General features: G+C 43.4%; 1 protein-coding gene across 3 annotated transcripts in view; it reads left to right on the top strand.

The window, feature by feature from the left end:
* Window positions 1-23271, top strand: part of fto (FTO alpha-ketoglutarate dependent dioxygenase) — a 111840-nt gene that overhangs the window by 10873 nt on the left and 77696 nt on the right. For all 3 annotated transcript variants that reach the window (XR_009240303.1, XM_058630081.1, XM_058630079.1), the window contains exons 2-6: window positions 10341-10418; window positions 10544-11570; window positions 14618-14743; window positions 19013-19092; window positions 19543-19686. Coding sequence is in view for 2 of the 3 variants with exons in the window: in XM_058630081.1 (XP_058486064.1) it covers window positions 10341-10418; window positions 10544-11570; window positions 14618-14743; window positions 19013-19092; window positions 19543-19686 (1455 nt within the window). In the remaining variant the exon portion in view is untranslated. The remainder of the gene's footprint in view (window positions 1-10340; window positions 10419-10543; window positions 11571-14617; window positions 14744-19012; window positions 19093-19542; window positions 19687-23271) is intronic.

Below are 23271 nucleotides of genomic sequence, written 5' to 3'. Positions count from 1 at the left end.
ACACTGTAGGTAGCCACATCGAGGAAGAAAGAAAAGTGGTGAAGGGGAGTCGTTCTGGGGAGTGGGAGAGAGATAGGCGACAGAGACTGCTAATGGGCAAACTCTCTTCATCCACCGCTACTGCCATCACCAGCACCACCGCCACCCTGTTCTCTCATGACAGCTCTTTTCCTTTGTTCTCCAGCTCTGCCCACTCTCTGCTGGGGAAGTTTGACAAGTTTTTGCGCGCTGATCAAACGCTGTGGTGACACCTGATTAGGATACAGCGCGTGTTTACAGTCGTGCATGGCGAGGACCCCCCTTTCGCAGACAACAAGGGACACTTCACCTTGACTAATTAAATTTGCACCTGCAATGCCAGCTGTGACAGCCACTAGAGGGCTGCATTTATTTATGTCACTCCATACATACGTCCTGTGACGTTCATCGAGGCTGAGTTTGCAGCAGTTTCTCTGTTTACCCACAGTGTGGGTTTCTACAATAGCTGTGTTTATTGTCTTTCTATCTGCCATGATGTTGCCGGGGTTTGTCTTCTACCGTGGAGACAGGTGATTGTTTCTTAAGTAGTGGGGCCACTCGGGGGGGGGGCACTGTTGTGCAGCAGGGATGGGAAGAAGATGGACATGCACAATTACTCAATCTTCTCACATACCACGGTGTGAGGACCTGTGCGTCTTTCAGGGCCGATTCTGATTGATAAGTTAAGACATATTTTTGTTTGTCACCTTTCAAATGTCAAATTCACTTTCAAATCTCACGCTTGAATAGCAGATTGGCCTTGTTATGACATTTAGATGAACATTTTTGAAAAAAAAAAAAAGAATAATTTCATTGATTAATTAATTTGATGAAGTATAATGGTTTGTCTAATTTTGTTAGGGTCAGTTGTGCGTGCTAACTAAAACAAATTAAATTCTGTATTACCCCTTGTGAATCAGAAGGGGCTCTTGTTTAAATAATGTGATTTGTGTGTTCCTCTGTCAAGTGCGTGTGTTTGTGTGTGTGTGTGTGAATTTAATCATCCATACATGTGCGCTTGTACATGCTCTGCCTCTCAGTGTGCACGTGCATGTATCTATCTAAATCAGTGCTGAGAGTGTAAAAGGCCACAGCTGAAGTGTGCAGGACATCAGTCACCCAGTAGCAGAAGACAGGGCCTGGTAATTTGTGCTCCCCCTTCCTCCCGTCTCTCTGTTGGTCTTCCAACACACCCCGTGTCCCCCACCATCCTGCCTCCCCAGCCTCAAATTGACCAGGCTCGACTGCTGGTCATGCTGTATTACATGGGTTAGATGAAGTAATTATTTCTAGGCCACTGACTACAAGAAAGATTAATAGTTTTTGAAACAGCCATAATGGAGGGCTGACCTGCCGTGACATGAGCATTATTTCAAGCTCACCTCAACTCTCATCCCTCTCACCTCTGGGCACTGGCAGAGGGTGATTTATACCTGGGCAAATGAGGGGAGGGGACCTAGGAGCCCAGGGCCACCAGCCTTCCAGTGCAGTGTTCTATGCTTACTCCCACAGCTGAACAGACAGTGGGGTCACTTGCTGATGGCATGTTTGCTTGATTGGGTTTTCGAAAAAAAAAAAAAAAAAGATGGTAAAGTAATTATGATCAGCATCATTTTTGAAAGTCATTATTCTGTTGTTAAAGTGGGACTTAAGACGTGAATGTTTGAGACAGTACTTGGGATGGGATTTCTGTTCCCTGTCAATGGAAGAATAGAACAATATGCATCTGACTCTGGATCCCTCTGTCATGGGTCACTTCATCTGTTCACCCCTCTTCCCCTGATGCTCTGGCACCTTAAGGAGCAGACTAGCTAGGAAGTTGTCACTAGGTGGCACTTGGACATCATGTTATCAGATCCTTTCTCCCCTTTACCCCACCAACAGCCTCTTCCCCTCCCTCACTTATTCCCCCCCCTTTTTTTTTTTTGCTTCCCTCAGTTCCTCCCTCTCCTCTGTGCTAAGTACACCTCAGATGTCAGGGTGTTTTATTTTTATTGGATGAGGGCAGTGTGTAATGCATTCACCTCCGTTCCTGCCAGCTGTTAAATGCCCCAGAACATGGTCTGGCCAGGCTCCGCCCCGTTAACCCCTCTGATTGGCTGTAATAATTAGCAGAAGTGAACAGTAACTGTGGCACCTTGTGAGGGTTTGGGACAGCTTGCAACTCCCTGATACGTACGTGACAGACTGGTTGGTCTTGCCCAGGTTTAAGAGACTTGGCTGTGGCCACTTCCCTCCTGACTCCAGTGCATGTGTGTATGCTGAGCTTTAATATTAACCCTTAACTTAAACACATGCATGCGGTGTGGCGCCACCAATTACATTTTCAAATGGCTGGGTTTGTAAACCTCGAGGATGTTAATCTGTCACCATTCAAGCTACTGGAATGAGTGAAAAGAGGATTAAGCTATTCAATTCCTGGTAGAATATTTTCCTTTGTTCAGAATGAGTGAAGGAAAAATAAATAAAGAAATGAGGTGGCTTCTCAAGCAAGACAAGTGCCGTCTGCTTTACTTCAGGATTTTGCTAATGCCATTACAGCAGCTGTATCTGTGCTAGGCTTCCAGGAATACAGGAAGACAGTCATGTAAACAGCCACAAATAATATTCAGCCCCTAATTCAATATTAATCTGAGGTCACATCATGATAACCGTTTATTTGGGTCAAAGACTACATGACTGAGAATTGAACCTGTCCTATTATGTTCAGTACACATCTGTTTTGCACCATATGTTTTTCTGATGGCTTAGGTGTTAGCTCTAGCTTGTGTGTGTATATATATACATATATATATATACATATATGTATATATATATACATATGTATATATATATATGTATGTATGTATATGTATACCAACAAATTCAAGATGCTGTCCTAGTTGTCTGCAGAAAAATACATGACCTAGCTGATTGTAGATCAGTAAAACTCGTCCCTTTGTATGATATGCATTTTGTCGAGTATCAAATCATATGTTTAGCATAAGGTTATAATATACCATGATAATTGTCATCGCTGTCAGCCTATCGGCATAGTTTCCCTGTCGTAGCCCATCATTTACCCTTGACTCCCAACCCCTCGGGTCGGATTGCACATCATCTTTATCCAAGATGAAGCACCAGACTCTGTAGTGTCAGAAGATGAACTAATATGGAACCGAAAGGACACAGAGCTGGGAAATCATCGTCATTTGTAGAGGTTGCTTGTCACATGATGGGTTTGATCAGCTGGTGCTGCAATACACAGAGCTGGGTCTTTGCACTGTCTAACAGTGGTACTGGATTAGAGACACAAGCCACTTCTACTGTGATCAGTCACTCACACACAGAGACATGCGGCAGGACTGAAATCCTCCTCGCAGACTTCATCAACATCATGTACAGGCTTCTCGCTCAAGCCTACTGTATGGAAATGAGGGCCATCGCGAAATGCCAGTTTTCTTTTTTTAAGCCAACTCTAAGCTTTAACAGATATATCATAGCTGCAGTGCTGCTTTAAACACAGCACCAGCGTATAGGTCCATGACTGCCTAATCTGCCTGAATGCTACTCATCTGTGACATGTTGAAACAGCGACAGAGGTTCTAGCTCTACATCCTTCAGACACATGTGGAAGGCTAAGTGCTATTGAATTGTTTACTGTCACAAATCAGAAACGTTTCAATGACCAGGTGTGACCACAGGACAGCAACACACCCACCCATCCGTCCACCTGCTGTACTCTGAGTGATGTGTTGTGTGCAGGGCCCAGAAGAGTGTAAAGGCAGCCTCTGGTGCGGGGGATTTTAAATGCGCCACCCGCTAATCGATCTCTTCTGCCCTGCTGAGTGAGCCACGATTGGGCTTCGGAGACAAAGAGTGGGGCGAAAAGAAAGAATGACGCAGTGGGACAGGAAGTGGGTGTAATGCATAATGTGGTGGACTCAGTCCTCTTGTCCTCAGGCCTGTCCTTGACACTGCCTGTGGGACAGTCCTGGAGGATGCCTCTTGTCCTCCCTGTGAGTCCAGCATCTAGCCCCTGCAACTACCCTGCCCTCCCCCTGGGCCATGCTGCACTTTGCACAGCCGTATTGATTTTTTTCGGAGGGACAGGAAAAGTGTGGCGTGGGTGGTGAGAGTGAATGAGGGATGGGGAAGTGGAGAATCGAGGGAGCTTTCTAAAGCACTGACTTCTCCTTGACTGCTCCTCGAGACACAGCAACCTTGTTAGAACAACTCAGTGGCCCAAGTGCCCTGCTGAAAACTGCTAATAACAGTCTTTCAATCAATGTTCTCCTTCTCTCTTCTCCTTCCTCCCTCCATCTCTTTCCTGTCTTCATTTTCTCACTCTTTCCCCTCACCGAACCAGACCCCGCCTGAATACCAAGGGACCGTGTCTGCATTTAAACTGGCCATTCCACATGGAAAACAGCTGACCTCATGAAAGCATGTTGTAATTTGATGGAGAAAAAGCTTTTCTCCATCGACATCATTTTAATGGATACATTATAGCCTGGCCGCAAACTAACAAGTAGGGAACAATGGCTTTCGGCCCGTGAATGTTGCTGGTGGTGGAGTTCATAGACACTGGACACTGTGTCTTGTGACGACAAGGCTACTTGTTTCAATCCTGCACTTAGTGTAAATCTCCAGAAACTCCTGAACTAAATAGCTGTGTGTTAAATTGTGTAGGTATGCGAGTGTGAAACCAGTCTTTCCCGGATAAATAAAAAAGCTTATGTAAGGTATACATCGTCAGATCGCTGTAAACGCACGTCCTCTCTTTCTCTTTTCCCCCCTCTCTCTTCTTCTCTCCAGATTTGACATTTGCTAAAGGTCACCGAAACATATTTCCGTTCCCCCTTTAAGGTGTAGATAAGTGTAAAATAGAAGTTGACGCCACAGACACATTGAAAAGCACTTAAACTCAGTGGCCATGTGCCAACCTGTCTGTGTTTGGCTTTGTGCATTTGTAAATACTCTTGAATGATTGATCTGGAAACCTGGATCTCTCTGTAAGCCTGTCAGGTGCAGTGAGAGAGATACAGAGTTAGAAAAACAGATGAGGTCCGATACTCCCACCCCTCCCTTCGTCTCTTCCCCTCTCACATGCTCACATACTCTCCTCCTGACAGAATTACATGTACCCTGGGATGACTGGAAGAGGAGCTTTAAGTAAGTATGTGTGAGAGAAAGTGTACACATGGCACACAAAGAGAGACAAGGACAGGCCTTTTGATGTTAAGTTAAACTGTTGCAGCAGCTGCGAGTTAGTTTACATTATCTTGCATATGAGACTTTTTTTTTTTTTTTTTTTTTTTTTTTTAAACGTGACTGGACCCCAATCAACGTGGTCGCATTGTAAGTGTGTGTGTGTGTGCAATTAATGACTGGCAGTGCTCCCCCACAGCTGTGGTAATGTGTGTAGATTGGTGTTATGAGCAGGGCGTGAAAGGTCTGCCCAGCACCAGCTCTTTAAATGACTGGCCTCTTGTTCTGGTAGATGGATGGAAATCTTGTGATATTAATGATCACTCGCCCCCGCCCCCCCCATCGACCTGTCACTGTGTGAAATGAACAAAGCAGCCTTCAGCCTCCAACAACAGCTAACGGGCCCGAGCTGGCCTGTCTGCCATTTGTCATCACTCACCCCACCTGTGGACCCCCTCTGAACACATGCTGAGCGTGTCTGTCGATATATACACAATGTTCACTTCAGTGATTTGAAAAATATGTGCTTGTTAATGGACTATCATTCATCCTCAGTTATTTCTGGACAGGTTTCTTTTCATGTTGTTTGCATTTTTGAATGAACACCAAAACAAGCAAGTGTGTCTGCAGGAGCTTAAATAAGATAAGACAAGTAATGGACTGCTTTAAAATCAAACATGATTCAGAAATGTAGGCTTGACCTACATGTCAAGCTGAATCTGTTAATACATCTCAGGATAATAGAGATTATCCAGAGAAAAAAGTACAAATGAGGGCTTCATGGGCGCTAAAACAATAACAATAGTTGTCATAATAAAATCTTCTAGCATTATGAGAAGAGTTCTCTATATAATGCTTATGCATTGTGCTAGCACACTTTGAGATATGTAATTGCTTTGAATGGATTACCTCAGATTTGTTACTCTCTTTATCAGATGTTGCTTTGTGCCCATTAAGAAATTTAAATTATATTCTCTTAACTTTCACCCAGAAGCAAAAATCGCTCTTCATTTATGTACAATAATTCATGTATTTTATATTTATATTTATGTTGATCAGCCATCCATGGTGTTTAAATGGATCTTGCGTCATCTTGCTTCGTATCTTGCACGATTTATAAATGTAGGTTTGAAACCTGATTCTTATGTCAACCGAAAGGCAGCTGAATGTCACTGTTCCGGGTGTTTCTTCTACAGCCTCCGTCTCTCACGGTCCAATTCATATTCATGGAATGGTCCTGAGCGAGAGTGTGGTAGATGCAGGCTTACACATTACCTACGGTGCTGCTCTGAGGTCAAGTCCCACGCAATTCCGTGAACCATTTACGAGTCTGGTCAGTTAGCCATCCCCCTGAGTCACAGCGTCTAGCTGGTATAAATGAATGCAACAAGTGGCTGTAAGCAACATGTCAGAATCAAAAAAATGGTTAATATTTTGCCCGAAATGTTTTTTTTTCAGTGTGGCTTGCATGCAATGAAGTGGCATAATTAGTAAAAACTGCGACTGGAGCTGCTGTTTTTCTCTTTTTCTATTAGGTAGAGTGGACTTATTTTTGGCGTGTGTTCTATAAAAACCTGAACCACTCCCTGCATGTGTGTATCCGTATAGGTATTTGTGTAATATGGCACCTAGGTGCTGTGTTTTGTCACCGTAGTTCAAGTAAATGACATACTCTGAAGACATACTCTGAGACATACTCTCAATACTCTGACCTTTGAAGAACCTCGCTTCAGGTTTTGGGCAGTGGAAGTGGATGATTTCTTCTTTTAATTGCTCTTGTGTGTTTTTCTTTCACTCGGTTCATGTTTAAAACTGAATGCGAGGGTATTCTTCCTGTTTATGCACCATGGATTCAAACAGAATTGTTCTGGTGGAGTGGGCACTCCCTGTTCCTCTCAACACCCTCTGTCGCTTCGCACAAACTCTCTACATTCTGCGATCCGCCGCCAAATGGAGCAGGGCGGAAGCGCCTTTGATGTACATGGGTAGTCTGTCTGTTTGAGCCCGGCGTTTTACAGCCGCCTTGTCAAAATTGTTGATTCACCATCACTTTTGCAGACGGAGAGCAGTTCTGAAATGGGTGTCACACAAGTACCAATGGCTTGCTGTTTAAACACGGAGCTCTGCTGCACGGCTGTCTCTCATTACAGTTGCGTTGACCTGTTTGAGATGCAAGACTTTCGGTCTGTCTGCACTCTGAGGCACCTGTATTAATAGAAGAACTTGCGTCCTCTCGCTGGAGCACTTGAACAAAATATGGTGTACGTCTTGTCTTACATTGTTGACAAAGACGAACATATTGATATCACATGGGTAAGAGTTAGAACACTAAAGAAGAGATGAAAGACCAGAAGTATGCTGTATGCTGAGAACATGAGCTCTTCTTTATGGGGTGACAACTTTACCGGCTAGTCCTCTTCAAGGTTTACTCTACATTATAGCTTTTATCAGCTGTTATGATGCATTAGCCAAATCTGGACAAGTCCACTGGGATTCATGTGTCCATTTTCATCACTCGTACCATGTGCAGTATTTTCTACGGCAGAGCCAAGTTAGGCATTTTATCCCCACAGCAGCAAAGTTATCTGGCTCTTTTGAGCTATTGATGCTTAGCGCTGGACATTAATCTACTCTACTACTGCTACGAACAAAAAAAAAAGCTTTGAAGAAAGTGTCCATTCAAGTGTCACAGATGGGAAAGAAATTAAATTAATTAATACATTCTACACAGTTCGCTATCTTTTCTAGTCCAAGATCAAAGCAAACCAATTGAGCTTATTATACCTAATATGTTTTCCTGTGATAAACAGTCTGGCTAAGGGAATAATCCCATCAAGGAAGAGAGGGAGATTAAAAAAAAGAGGAAGAAGCATCAGATATATCACTCAGCGCAGATGGTTGGCAAGGCTACCGTGACATATCAGCATTATTATGGGATTGGTAATCTCGTTTCTTGGGTCTGAGTGGAAAGGCAGACCTTTTTTTTTTTTTTTTCCTTGCACCTCATGGTTTTTCTACGAGAATCAGGCACAGACACGGAGACAGACACGGCGGTCCTCTGATACTGAGAGTCCATCTGCTTCAGAGGGCTCAGGTAACTTCTTGTCTGTCTTTTTTTCTGTGGAATTTCTGAGTAGCTTGATGTATTTGACAAGTGTGTGACAGCCCTGGATGTGTGCATTTGGGGTTGAGGCATCATGCTCACTACCCCGGCTGTGTGTTTTTTAGGAAAGGTGTGTGTGTATGTCTGGCAGCCTCACACACACACACACACACACTGTTACACTCCCACACACTCCATTCAGTATTGTGCTTGTGTAGAAAGTAGTGCCTTGCACTTTCTGAATAAAGCAGACTGTAATGATCTCTTATTTACTGCATGTGCACACTGCTACAGTAGATGGGTGCCAGGATACAGACTCACAGCAGCTCACAGATAAACACACACACACACACATAGAGATGCATGCACATACAACTGCAGCCCAGAGCCTCACCTTGATATCTTGAGCTTCTGTCATAAGTTAGAATTTGACACCAATGAATGTGTGTCAGGTTGTCAATTTTCTCCAACTGCCTTTGAATGCAGTCTGGTCATGAATAGTGCATGTTGTTTTGTTTTTTAGAGTCCAACTGTCTGTAAGTCTATTTTTTGGCTTCAGAATAACTCAAAAGGCCTGTACACTCATGTGCATCTTTTAAGAGAACTTTCGGCAGGTGTTGTGTTGTTTAGCCTAAAGGAAAGATTCAGCCCTGAAGGTAAATCCACCAAACTGCCTCAGATGTGATACCCTCCCATTTCTCTCGCCTCCTTTATTTGGATCGGTTTGGGTCTGTCCTGTCTTTAATGCACATACTCTCACCACTTGCCCTCGTTTTGATCCAGCCCCCGTTTGAGTCAGGACACACATCTTTATATACCTGCATGTCTGTGCTATTAAGCAGACATATTATTTCAACCTAAAACGTAGGGCATATTTTAGCAGCTGGTTTCCATAAACCCTGTGGCGTGCCACATGAGGTCTGCGGCGTTATTAGGGCAGAAGAAATGTGAGATATTTGTTGTAAATGTCTTCGAAATATACACAGTACTGGTTCCGCTTTAACTGTCCCATCCACCAGGCAGTAAATCCGCAGGCCATTGTCCAAGACAGATGTAAAAAAGACAGTGGCATGTTAGTGACATTAATTTCTCCTTCTTCAGGTTCTGAGAGACCATGAAGAGGTTTTGTGTGTGTTTGCATGTGTGTAATCATGCACTTCCATTCATGAAAGCACATCCATGAGGGAAGAAGGGGCAATGTGGGGGGAACAGGTGTGAAATTTATTTGAGAATACAGGTTTTATACCCGTTGCCATTGGGATTTACAGGTAAGAGTGGAATGTGGCCCAGTGGAAGGCACAGTTTTATTGGAGAAGCTCTGTATGGATGTATATAATGTTTATACAGTCGTGAGGATCCCCACAGCAGCCATCACAAAAATCATAAAACTGTTGTGAAAAGCCACTCGTTACCAGGTTTATATGATATCAAGGTCACTTTTTCAGAATGTTTAGATTAATAGAAGCCAGGAATGTTGTTTTTATTAATATTGCAGTTTCTTGAAGTCATTTCGGGCTATTATTGTTCACATTACACTACTGCTGTTGGGACCGTTCGCTGTTCCTTAATAACATATTTGACGCAAGGTGTTTGAAGTTGTTTTCAGGTCTGCAAATGCTGCTGCCTTTCACTCCAACTTTGTGTTTTCATTACCCTGATGGAAGTGCCAAAGCGTAAGAAGCATTAGAACCTGACTGTGGAAAATAACAAGTTCTGTAATGGATAATGTTTTTTGCAGACGGCAACATTTTAATGTGTTAACATATGTAGGCTAAACTGTAACATGACACAAAGTTTGGAAGTTGAGGCCTTGGCAAAAACTTTGGAATTTTGTGGTTTTTACACCTCAGCACTTACGTTTTAGAAGGTGAAGGTTGTAAGTTTTTCTTTGTAATTTGTACCTCACGCTAAACTCCTTCCTCAGGATTCTATTAGGTCACTGTCAATGTTAGTATGTAGAAGAAAAAAAACACGGGGTAGATACTGCTGCTGATTATGTGACTACATTTCATTATGATCTGTTCCACAGAGGCGGAAGTTACTTCTGGAGTTGGGAGACCAGAAGATTCCCTTCCTGGGACCTTCAGAACGAGGCTTTCAGCAGCTGGTGAGTCAGCCTCAGTTTGACTTGATAACTGTGCTTAGTAGGTTTTATAAAGTTTTACATGTGTTATGTTTCATAATTGATATTTGTCAGCATCATCATGATAAAAAGTCATCTTTGTTTCCCAGTGGGACTCCAGCTACTCTGGCCTTGTTCTAAGGAGATCCTGCTCGCTGCCTGCTGAGCTCCATGGCAGAGTACAGGCAGCTCTGCTCACACTGAGAACTAAGGGCTGTCTTCTGAAGGATCTGGTTCGCGTTCGAGACCGAGATGTGTTCACCGCCGTGTCACGGGCTCTTGTGGGGGAGCCCGGCCACACCTATCGCTATCTGGACACGCGGCTCTTTGCCATCCCTTGGCACAGTGAGGACGCTGAGGTCAAAGGACTGAACTGTTGTGACCCCGACTTGAGAGCTGCATGCAAAGCATTGTGGGAGCTTAACACCTTCTTCTGCTCTGATGTGTCTGATCTGAAGGAAGGGGACAGGCTCACGCAATGTTTGAAGGCGGAGGTCGAGGCCACACAGGGTAAAGAGGGGGACACGGAGTCTAAGCACAGCGAAGACTCAAAGAACAGTGAAGGAGGTGACTCGGAATCCAGACAAAGTGAGGAGGGGGACACGGAGTCCAAGCACAGCGAGGAGTGGGACACTGAGTCAAAACACAGTGAAGAAGGGTGTGCAGGGTCAAAACAAGAAGGAGACTGGGAGACTGAGTCCAGACACAGCAGTGAGGAGGGAGAGTCCTCCCAGGTCAAACCAGGTGGAGCCAGTGTCTCACAACTGAGTGAAGGGAAAGTCCCTACCTGGGCGTTGAAGCCCATCACTGGCACAGAGGCTGACCCAGTGGGACTAGTGGCCCGTGGGAAATCTGCGGCCAAGCTAAAGTTCAGCATGTCAGATGACCACATAGAAGACAAGGAGGATCAGGAAAGTGTGCAGGGCTGTTCCCAGCCCAGTCCACCACAGGTATGCACTGGTCTGGACAAGTTCAATGTCACCCTACTCAACTACATGGATCCAGCAGCTATGAGCCAGCTGAAAGAGGAGCCATACTACGGAATGGGCAAAATGGCAGTGGGGTGGCACCACGATGAGAACCTTATCACTCATTCACCGGTGGCTGTTTATAGCTATAGCTGTCATGATGACAAAGGTAAGGGTTGGAGCTAAACACATGGTTTGAACCGTAGGGTTGAACATTATAGTATCTGTTGTCTAACACTTTGAACCTACAATGACAGCACAACATTAGTTGTACAGTCTGTGGAATTTTGTTTGTGAAATTGAGATTCCTTTTTCTTTGTCACTTCAGTTTCCTGTCAAACTTATCTCTGTGGCTTTTTAGTGGATCAGATGCAGCTAACCTTGTGCATTATGGCCCTAGCAGCACTGTAGCAGCTGTAGACATGGCCTCTGGTGAGGCAACCATCAGATTCATCTATGTGATAGTGTCAGAGCGTTATCAAATGTCATCACTGCCTTGGTGCTGACAGCCTTATCGCCGCGCGTGCGTCGGGAGATCACAGACATTTGGATGTGAGCTCTTAACACACGGTCAATGGCGCAGTCTAACAAACGGGACTTATCACACACGCTGCATCTCATCTAAATCATTTCCCCAAGAAATGATCGATGTGCAATTATCTGATATGGAATAATGAGCCATGCTTTGAAAAGTGCTCCTGACTGTACTGCTTGGATATTAATGTCTCCTAATTATGGAGTGCACTATCTTTCAAGCGCTGATCGTGGTGGCTGATTGTGTTCAGAGGGAATTTCAGTCACAGAGGAAGTTTGCTTTCTAGAGTATATGCTAAACAGTGAGAGATGAGAGCGCCATCATGTCAAAAGTGTCTGGTTTAAATTAAGGTCAGAGTTATTTATATTATATTATATGTATATATATATATATATATATATATTTTTTAATATATATATATTTATATTTTTATATATATATATATATATATATATATATATATATATATATATACAGTTTACATTAGAAAACGTAACACCATCTATTTTTTTCTTGTAAAATCAATGCTCAGAACACTCCTCTAAATAACCTGTTAATAACCTATCAACCCAAATTAGTAGATTTTAAATTAAAGTTCTAATGCAGCTCATTAGAGGATAAGATCTATAAGATGTGGAACTTTACTTTTTATCCTCACAATAACCAGTAAAGTAAAGATCCCCAGTTGAATTTTTGTTTTTCATACATAAATGACTGTAAAATCATGCAGGTTAGTTTCACTCTAAATCTTTCCCTCGGGAACCCGCACTCCCCTGCTGTGGCTCCAGACCCGCCACCACTCTGAGAACCACCACTGTAGTGTTAGAGGTGAGCGCTCAACACAGCCAGCATGTGTGTCGTGAAAATTAAATTTTACTGTATTACACAGGTGTAGTGCCAACTACTCCGACATCCCGACACGTTTTACAGCTGCACTTTCTTCACCGGCGTTTCTTAACCAGAAACACCTGCTCTCGAGGTCTGCTGCGATGATTTGTTCTAAGCCATTTCAACTCTGACCCTGTGAACACGAGCTTCAAACACTGTGCTGTAACATGTTGCCTTGCTTAGCAGCTGTGTCTTTTCTAGTTGTGAGTGACCCCACAGCTCCAGACTTAAGAGAGGAAAGTCTGAGCACAGTGCCATAGAGATATATTCCAGTCGCTGGCTCTGAGGGCTCCCAGAGGCAGCTGTAATGAAATTGTTACCTTGAGGAATGTTGCACTTTTGGAGAAGAAAGAAACACACTGCATTAGGTATCTTAGATTTACAGACACTAGATGTGTAGCTTGACACCTAAGAGAGGCCTTTTCCTCTTTTTTCCTCAGCCTCACCTTCTACTTTCTTTCTTCCTTCAGCCAGAAAAGTGTTCTGAGCTGTGTTTTTCCTCCGCTGTGCTGATTCAAAGGAATCTGTTACAACTGAGTGTTTTCCAGCTCAGGATGATCTTCCACCATTCCTGAAGCCTTGGGGAGTGCTGTCATTAGCTCTCAGAGCACAATGGCTAGAAATTAAGTTACTATTTATCCATGCTGAGCAAAGGAAAAGGCAGCTGTGGGGTAGAGAGGCCCAAAAAGACTTTAGTATTGATTTTGCTGAGGGGTGTTGGCCAGCCAAGCCAAATCTTGTTTTCTTCGTGTGCCATGTAACAATGGAAGAAGAGAGAAGAATAGGGGAGGTGGTTACAGTATCGCTGGATACCTGCTGTCTAATAACACACTCTTGCACACACTAAATACCATCAAGGGCTTTTATCCTTCTATTTCCTCTTGCACAGCATAAGGTAGCATAAAGATCCTGTGCTAACAGCCAATAATCTCACACCAACACATTATTTCCTCTGCTCAGCCTTTAAGTGATTTGTACTTTCTGGATAGAGAGGCACCTGACATCCATTGTTTGGGTGGTTGGTTTGGTGGATTTAATCATTGACTTCCTTGCTTCTCACAGTGGTATTCTTCTTCTTTTTTTTTTTTTTTATTGAATATGACCATTTGTTTTTGGCCACAACTTTGATAATGAATGTTATATCGTGCTTTGGGACTGACATGACTCAGATTTCAATTAATGATATCAACAATATTCCATTTAATGTTTTTGATTTCTCTTGCAGATGTGGAAAACGAGTTAAAAAAAAAAAATCCTTGGATTTCTAATGGGATAAAACACACATTTCCATTCAATGATTATATGTTTGAAGCTGTACTGTGTAACATTGTCTATTACGTGCAAGCAGTTGATATATTAGTTCACACAATGCTGATTAAGCCGTCACAACCCGGTAACATTTTCATGCTGTTAACAGGGAGTGATTGATTTTTACTTCAAGACTGACGAAGCCAAGGATACCATGTAGGACTGAAAACGCTAAGAGCTCGCGTGAAAAGTGTACTCCACATGTTGAGCAGCATGATGGGATAAATGCACCGAGCAACTGGATAGCAGAGGGGTTTTGGTGATGTGATATTAAGGCGTACGTGATGAAGAGGCCCTGGCAGTGTTTTGGTAATTAGAATTTCTCAGGAGGCCAACAAAAGTTTCGCATTGGAGCTTTAAGCATGATGAACTTTTATACCCAGTTTTAAGGCACGCTGAATGAACCTATTAACCCACTGCCTGGAACGTGAATGCGAACGTAAAATGTAAATATCCCAGTGAGTTTTGCTGTGTGTGACTGACAGGTGGAAGCGGCGAGGGCGGCAGCGGGCAGAAGACGTGCTGGAGGGTTGGGCTGAAGGTAGCCTGGGACATCCACACACCTGGCCTTGTACTGCCATTGGAGTCTGGAGACTGCTATTACATGAGAGGTACTAAATCTCGCTGTGAAAAACACACGCGTGCATGTAAACACCGGCGCTCAGTCAACTTAACCACTTTAATCACCATGTCTGACTGTGGAGGAAGCAACCTTTTTTTTTTTTTTAAACCTGTGTTTTTGTGCTTATTGTACTCTGTTCCAAATGACCCATGGCAACAGGATGCACTTCAGTCATTCTAATGCTCTCTTCTTCTAACCATCTCTGTGTGTGAGTGCGTGTAAGTGGGGTTACTTGGCCTGAGCTTTAAGGTTTCATAAAATCGTGTGCATTAGCGAGGTTACCAAAACCAAATGTTATTTTTTGAAGTCCTGTGACCCAGTGCTGATTATGTCTCTTTAGAGAGGACAGACAGTGAGCCACAGGGTGTAAATCAAAGCTTAATGCTTTTGGCTGTAGCAGACTCCTCCACCCTTCTCATTTTAACCTTTTTGCCCTTTGTTGCTTTGTCAAATTCTCTGAATGTGAGGACATTTATCTACATCACAGCAGAAGCATGTGTATTGTAATAAGTTAGGACTCTAGTTGGATGGATGATGGATTTTTCAAAGAGATCTATCTCATTGTAATTTAATAATAACTGCAAACTCTCAATCCCTTCATCTGAAACAAGGAATGTCAAGGCACCTGCTCGGTTCCGACTTTTATTCTCCAATTTGATTTGTCCTAATTTCCATGTAATGCTGGCCATGTTCCTTGGTGTCAGTCCTCGACTGCACAGACAGATGTGTCTCGATGATAAATACCGTGCCAGTGTCCCAATTCTAACGGCATAGCTGTTCCCAATGTTTGTGTAAAAATTAATACACCAAGAGGATCTTCTTTATTTCATTATTTGCTTGTTCTGCTATCTAATCTGGTCGTCAACTTCATATGTGATGATTATTCTTGAAGTATGTGACCTTGTGTTGAGAGAGGCTTTCGTGTGATTAAGAGATCAGTGTTTTGATCCCTCCAACAGCAAGTATGTATATCCATCTTGGAATATATCACATATGCTGTCAGTGTTTATTATAATGAGAGTGAACTAATACCTCTCCCATCCATCCATCCATTGTCTACTGTTTTATCCTCCACATGAGGGGCACAAGGCTGCTGGCGCCGATCCTAGATGACATAGGGTGAAAGGTCGTGGTACACCCTGGACTCACAACCATGGGAAATTTAAAGTGTCCAGTTGACCTCTGCATGTTTTTGGACATGTGGGAGGAAACTGGAGAAGCCAGAGAAATCCCACACACAAAACCACAGCAGCAATACATGCACACTTCACACAGAAAGGCCCGGACCCGGAAAGTGAACCAGCAACCTTCCTGCTGTGAGACAACAGTGCTAGCCATGTGCACCACTATGTGACCTCAATACTTGTCCCTTCTGGCCAAGAAAAGTCAAAAGCAAGTGGCATAATCCTGAGTAGCAGTAAGATACTCCTTCATATTGAGTGTTTGTGCGAGGATGACTTTGAATGTTCTCGCCCTGCATGTTATGTGATCATACCAGGCAGCAAAGATCTACCTTTTTTCAGCTTCTCCCTTTAGGGGTTGCCAGAGCAGATCGTCTGCCTCCATCTCACCGTATCCCTCGTGTTCTCCTCTGTTACACCAACTGTCCTCGTGTCCTCCTTCCCAACATCCATGAATGATGCCCCTGCAAAATTGTGTTGAGGGGAACCACGTTGGTGGAACATGTGCACACGGGGGAAGCAATCACTGTCGTCGAGTCACCGCGAAGATTCTACAGTGAACAATGTCATCTTGCTTGAGTGAAAACGCGTCTTTGTCAAAACGTGCCAGTTTTAACATGTAAGTTACTAGCCTGCAGGTTCTTGGTTTTTTCCCTACAGTGAAGGTTTTTTTTTTTAAAGCATAACTGTCTGGAAATGGAAGAGGAGGAGAATGACACCTGAGATACATGGCCAATGGCAGGCTCATACCCACAGCCTACATCCATTAAATCACACCAGAGCAGAGCAGACTGAAAAGCCACAGCCAGACAATGTGGACTGAGGATGACAGACTGATTTAGCCTAGTCCTGGAGAGCTAGATGGAAGGAAGACCACCTCAGCAGCATTCCATCGATCAGGCCTTTGAGGGAGAGTGGCTAGACAGAAGCCACTTAGAGTAACTGAGTTTTTCAAAAGGTATTTAAATGACATTTTGGTCACTAGGAAGTTGATTTTGAACAGTGCGAGCAGATCCCCAACTATCTGGTCTGGCGAATACCAAGCACTTCTCATCCCCTGGCTAATAACATCCCAGATACAGACCTGATCCAGAGTGCACATGACCCGAGACTGGGCTGATGATTCATCTTTTCAGCTAGCTAACGTCGAATGGCATGTAGACAAATCTCCAACTGATTCGAAAAATGGCTTTATCATTCTTAAAGACACCAAAGTGTGGAAAAAAAAAAGGCCCTATGTGATGTCAGTATCGGAACATTATATTACGGTTTTCTTTTGTATCCACACTATGGCTGGAGCATCTTTCAGATATGCCACTAATTTGTCATTCTGAATAATATTTTCCAAGTAACAAATCCTGAAGTTTTTTCTCTTTGAAGCGGCTATGTTGTCATATGAGTGCAGAAATGTCTGTACCGAATATAAAGGGCTTGGAGCCAACCTCCTTTAGCTGGATAAGATTTACAATAGAACAGTCACTTTCAGGCCAGCCATGATAATAGAGTGATGGGCTGTTGTGCAGACCATTCTAATGGGACTTGACTGTCGCGGATCAGTAGGGATTTATGCTCCACTCGGCGAGTACGCCCTTGAGAGGCCAACTGCTGCACAACGATAGCAGCTCGCACAGTCCTTGGCTGTCTTACGTTTTTTCTCTGTCTACCTGCATTAAAGACTTGGCTTGATGCATGAATGTGCTCCTATAAATTTGCACAGCTCCTATGCACAAAAATAAAATGTTCTCACACATGCGAAGAATGCAGTCTCCAGCTTATTGGCCCGGGTGATTTGCCTTCACCACCATTTCAGCACCACTAAACCAAGTGTTAAAGTAAATTGTACCAGTATTTTAGTGACACATTTCGTGGCATTAAAAGCATATTACCGTTGCGTATAACCACAGACACCATAATGACTTTTCAACACTGTTTGTCACAGGATGGCCTTTTTGAACTGCTAATGTCTGAGCCGCTGGAGGCAAATTGAATCACCATCATTTCCACCCAAATGGAATCTCAGTGGTTAAAAAAGAACAATGCAACTCTTGACACCGTGCCTGTTCAATAATCAGATTTCCAGCTCCCAATGCACAGGGGGACTGGAGAAAAGAGTTGACCCAATATATTTAAAAGCCTGCTTCCTGGAAACGGAGGACAAGTGGCAGCAGGCGCAGGGGTTGAAAGAAAGATAAATATTTATTACAGTTATCGAGTTTGCCTCTACTCCCTCCTGATCCCACTGACGCATCAGACGCGCCAAGAAAAGAGCAGATTGATGGAGATAATTTGTTATTGGATATAAACAGTTTTAAAGACGCAGAGTAATTCTGCCCAGAGACCTAATTCTTCACAATCTCATCAGGGTGAAGAAAACACCGGCAAGTTGTTTTGTTTGTCACCATCTTTTTTTTTTTTTTTTTTTTTCACCCACCAAACAATAATATCTTTCTCCCAAACCATTTGGCTGTTTGACTTTCAAATCACAGGCATTAGACGGTGTACTCTTGCTCAAGGCGGATGTAAATATGCACATGTGCTGTGAATGACAGCTCTGTCATGGCTAAATTAATTATTGGTATGAGGCAAATAATGGCAGAGCTGAGAAACATCTATACACACAAAGAAGCACATGGAGAGATACACAGGAAACAGCAGTAAGTCCTCTTTGTAAAGCTCTTGTGATATTGGACAAATGTTTGTTGGTATGGATCTTCCATCTTGACAGATTGAGTGCAATCTGGTTTTGTTTGGTAATTAAAATTATAGTACAATGCTGCTCACTCTATTCGATTCGGTGCGGTGCAATCTGTCTGAGAGCACAAGGTGATTTACTTGTCATGTTCCTTCACGCTCTGATCTTCATCTGCTCTTCTGTTATCAGCTATTTTTTTCTTTTAATGGTCTTTTCAATTTTTAATTACTATAAATTCAAACCAAGCCACGATAATATCACTACAACTGTTATTCTATTCTTCAAGTTGCTTTTTTGTAATCTGTAATGTTTTTAAGTTATTACTGTTGGATTAAAATGTGGTTTCTGGTCGAACTGATAGTTTTCTTTTCTCTTTGTTTACCAGACGACCTGAACAGTACCCATCAGCACTGCGTCCTATCTGGAGACAATGCTCGCTTTAGTTCCACGCACAGAATGGCTGAGGTGAGCGGCAATCCCAGAGCGATTCAGATTTGTTTTTGAATGGTGGATAACATTTCAAGTTTTTGGTTTCAGTAAGGATTGCTCCTCATACTTTATGCGCTATATTAAAGGAAAAACCATCAACACTGTTTCAGGTAAATTCCAACTCCAACAAAATTCAAAGTTTCCGTAGCAATGGAGAGATGTTTTGAAATCGGAAGTTTCATTTTACTAATTCAATAAGAAAAATCATATTATAATCCAGTGAGAAGCATGATCACTTATATAAGACTTAATATACAGCCTTTTTATGCAAGGCTTTCTCTGTTGATTAAAAAAATGTGAAGGCTACAATATGACTGGTCGAGCTCTTTTACCCAGGTAGCTATTTTTACATGTCACACAGGTTCAAGGCCTAAACCCTGCATGGAAATTACTTGTACAACACTGTGTCTCATTCTTTTGTACCAGTGTTCCAGAGGGACCCTGACCTACATCCAGTCACGCTGCCAAGAGGCCCTGTCTAACCTCCACACTGACCCAGAGACAGGCTCCCACAGCCTGCTGGCCCTGCTGCCGACAACGCTACAGCACTGTGAGGAGATTCACAATGAGGTGGGGACATAGTGGTGTGGGTTTTTATTAATTTCACATGTTTTCATGTGAATATGCATGCGTGTTTGCATGCTTGGGCAGACATATTTCTGTGGGTTTTGCATGATTTCCTTTTTTTTAGTGTGATTAATTGTTAATATACTGTGTTAGACTGATTTCTCCCAATTTGTGGGTCTGGAACAGCGTTTGGAAAATACCTAATACCTAAAATAAATAACCAGAGGCCTGTACTGTGAAGCAAATTTAACGTACCCCAGATCATCTTCATTATCTGATTTTAAACACCCATCATCATCATCACAACATGCAGGATACCTTTGTGTCTTAGTCACTTTTGTCACATTGTTGCAGCAATAAGAAAATAAAAAAACAAACAAACATGACAAGACAATTTACAAAGTCACTTCATGGTGATGTTTAATGTTTTGAAGAAACCAATATCATCTGAAACTCCAGGGTTAAAACTCACAGCCATTACAACATATGGCAGGATTTCATCAGGACAGGTAAATAAACTATATAATATAAAGACAAAGCGCGTCACTGTTAGAGTAATAAATATTACTTTAAGGACTTTAATTCACCGAAACAACCCGGCATTTGTGCTTTGGATTTAAACACCTGTGTATGCAGTTCTGAATACAAAGTGGCTCATATAATAATCTTTGGTAGAAAAATATTAGAAGTTTCATATTACAATGTCACTATCATGAATCATTTAATTTAACATTAATAATTGAACTATCAAACAATAAACCAATACATTTATTAAATAGCTGCCATGCAAAATGGCACAAAATGGTTTGATATGCTTCTTCTATTCCCTCTTGCATCATGGGAGCTCCTGACCATGCTTACAGTCCTCTGAAAACATGGTAACCCTCTGTAAACAGTGGGAATCAGAGCCATTTTCTACTTTCTACTTACCTTGTTGTTTCCACTGAGGGAAGTGCCTGCAATATGAGATTCCCGTTGTTCTCATTTGTCCAGGCCTGTGATGGATTGTAAGGCAATAGCCTCTCCATATGTTATCTAAAGATGGAGTCATGCCCCGTTCCCCTCACTAACCCCTTTTCACACACAATAATGAGTGACGCTGGCTTGGTGTACTGAGGGATGGAGTGAGGTCAAAAATAGAAGCACGTGAGGGGCCGTCTGTGAAGCCATCAACCTCCCGGTTTAGCCTGCCGCGGGCCAACAGTTAATATAGCACTTCACCTCTCCCCCCTTTACACCCCTGGGCTTAAAGCGCACATCGTAGCTGACGCTGGGGCCCAGGCCTCTCAGCAGGACGCCATGACAGATGAGTCTGACGTAAGGTTGTTTAAAGGTTGTAGACAATATTAATTATTCAGCATCGCCAAACAATAGCACTGTCTGTGTCAGGGGAGTGCTGCATTCGTTGAACTAGCAGCACCTGCTAGTTAGCCTCATAGCGCCACAGGATTACCAAGTATGGGCCCCACCAGGAGGGCAAGGCAGATGTACTTAGGAAAGCTGGATGCTATTTATAATATTGCAGGTGCACGCGTTTTTATCATGTGTATAGGTTTAAGTAAGGGGGGGGATGCTCTCGGGGGCTCAAGCCCACCCTACCTGGCACTCGCAATGATCGATGCGGCCATTTGTTTGGCGTTGCCCATGAGAGCAGAACACCCACTTATGTGATGTATTGTTAGTGGAGTTATTTATGATGGGAGCACAATTTGGTGCTTGGCGGGCGCATACTGCATAGGTCGTGTTTGACATGGACGACCAAGGAGCAAACAAGCCTGAGAAGCACTGGCAGCCTGACCTGAGCTGTGCCTTATGGGCCTTTCCCTAAAAAGCGCTAAACTGTGAGCTAGCAGTGGCTGATGTGTCATTGACATTGTGCAACGAGGTGCTGGGGGGTTGGGGGGGGAGAGGTTTGACATGGGTGGGTCTGACGTGTGACGATGATGAAGCAGAGCATTTTCCATCTGAGTATGCGTGTTTGGGGATGGGCCAGGATGTTGAGATGAAGTAGGGGTTGATGGGAGGCAGAGACAGAAATGAAGAAAACTGAAATTCCAACCTGTTTGTTAGGCGCAGCCCTTCTGACTGTCTCTTTCTAATCTTACCTCCTGTCTAAGGTGGCGGTGGCGGCGGTGGTGGTGGTTGGGTTGGGTGGTGGGGGGGTTAGTCTCACATAGCATCACCACACGGCCCTTGTGTGCATGTTTGTCTTTGAAATGCTAATCCTAGACACAAACGTCTTGTCTCATTTAAAGCCACTGTGTCACTTCCCAGGTGGGTGTGTGACAGAGTACCCTGAGGGACCCCTTCTAATGATGCTAGTCCCCCCACAGTAAATATTGAAGGGTGGGACAAGGTTTCAGCACATGTTCTGGCAGAAAGTAAACTGTGTGGAAGCAGGAGTGTGTGACCTTCCTGCGTCCTGTTTTTCAGGCCAGCATGTGTCCCCAGGTGGCAGGCGCTTCGGTCTTTGTTTGGCTGTGGGGCTTATAGTGGCAATATCACTGTAATCTTACAAATCACTTCTTGGAAATTATTAATGCCAGCAGTTTGTAGTCCGTGCTTGTAATTCCTCCCGTATATACCACTTTTATTACCCTTTTACAATGTTTTTAATTCATGTGAGACATGTTTATTGTTCATCCCACAGGTTTATTGAGTTTTTTTTTAATGTCTTTGTACTTTGTAAGTTTGTTTTGTGCTACACAAAGAGAGATCTACCCACAAGGGATAAAATGTTCTAAAAGTAATTGGGTTTACCTGTTCTGACTTCTGCAAAGATTTACCCTGAGAAAAAAAGATTTAATGAAGTGATTCAAGTGCAATTTAATGATTAGTCACATTGATGTGAAGTGGCTCCTCTCCACTAGCAACCAAGATGGCAGCCAGGGCCACTTTTAACTCTGTGGCCTGGGATAGAATAAAAGGAACGGATACTAACATTTTATAAATAGGAACAGGAATGTATACGGCAGTATGTGTATGTACAGTATCACATAGTTGTTGTTTGACTACTCTTGCAGAGGTAAACAGAGGACGGCAGAGTGGGATCGATCCCACTCTCATCAGTTCCAACCTCAGGGCCCTGGCCGGGAAATTGATTGGACCCGCTCTGGGAATACTGTGAAGGTGCGCCTCATTAAATGGGAAAAGGGGGCTACTTGGCTTTAAGTCCAGAGTTGCCATGGCGAAGACTGGTCAACTAATGTGGGGCTAATGTGTAATTAGAGTGTCCATCACCTGGTGAGATGACAGTGACTGCCCCAGGGGAGCCACTAGGTCCCCCCTCATTCTCCCTCACAGAAAAAAAACAACAACGTAAAATAGGTGTTACAACCACTCTCTCTTTCTCACACATCATCGATCTGTCTGCCTGGATAGGTGGCATTTAGTCTGAGTTCCCCTCTTGGTAACTCAGCTGGGGGGCCGGACACCAAATGCCACTGTGGCCAGTACTCCTCAGTTGCTTTAGATGGCCTGCTTTGTGGCTGCCGCTGGCCCACACAGTGGGGGACAGGCAGCCATGTCAGCTCAAAGTGGAGACACAGGTTGACTTCTTCTCACTAAAGGACAGGCAGACAATCATAG

This window comes from Solea solea, chromosome 5 (genome assembly GCF_958295425.1).
Source record: "Solea solea chromosome 5, fSolSol10.1, whole genome shotgun sequence".
Lineage (NCBI taxonomy): Eukaryota > Metazoa > Chordata > Actinopteri > Pleuronectiformes > Soleidae > Solea > Solea solea.
Note: the sequence above shows the minus strand (reverse complement) of the source record. Positions and strands in the feature narration are given on the sequence as shown.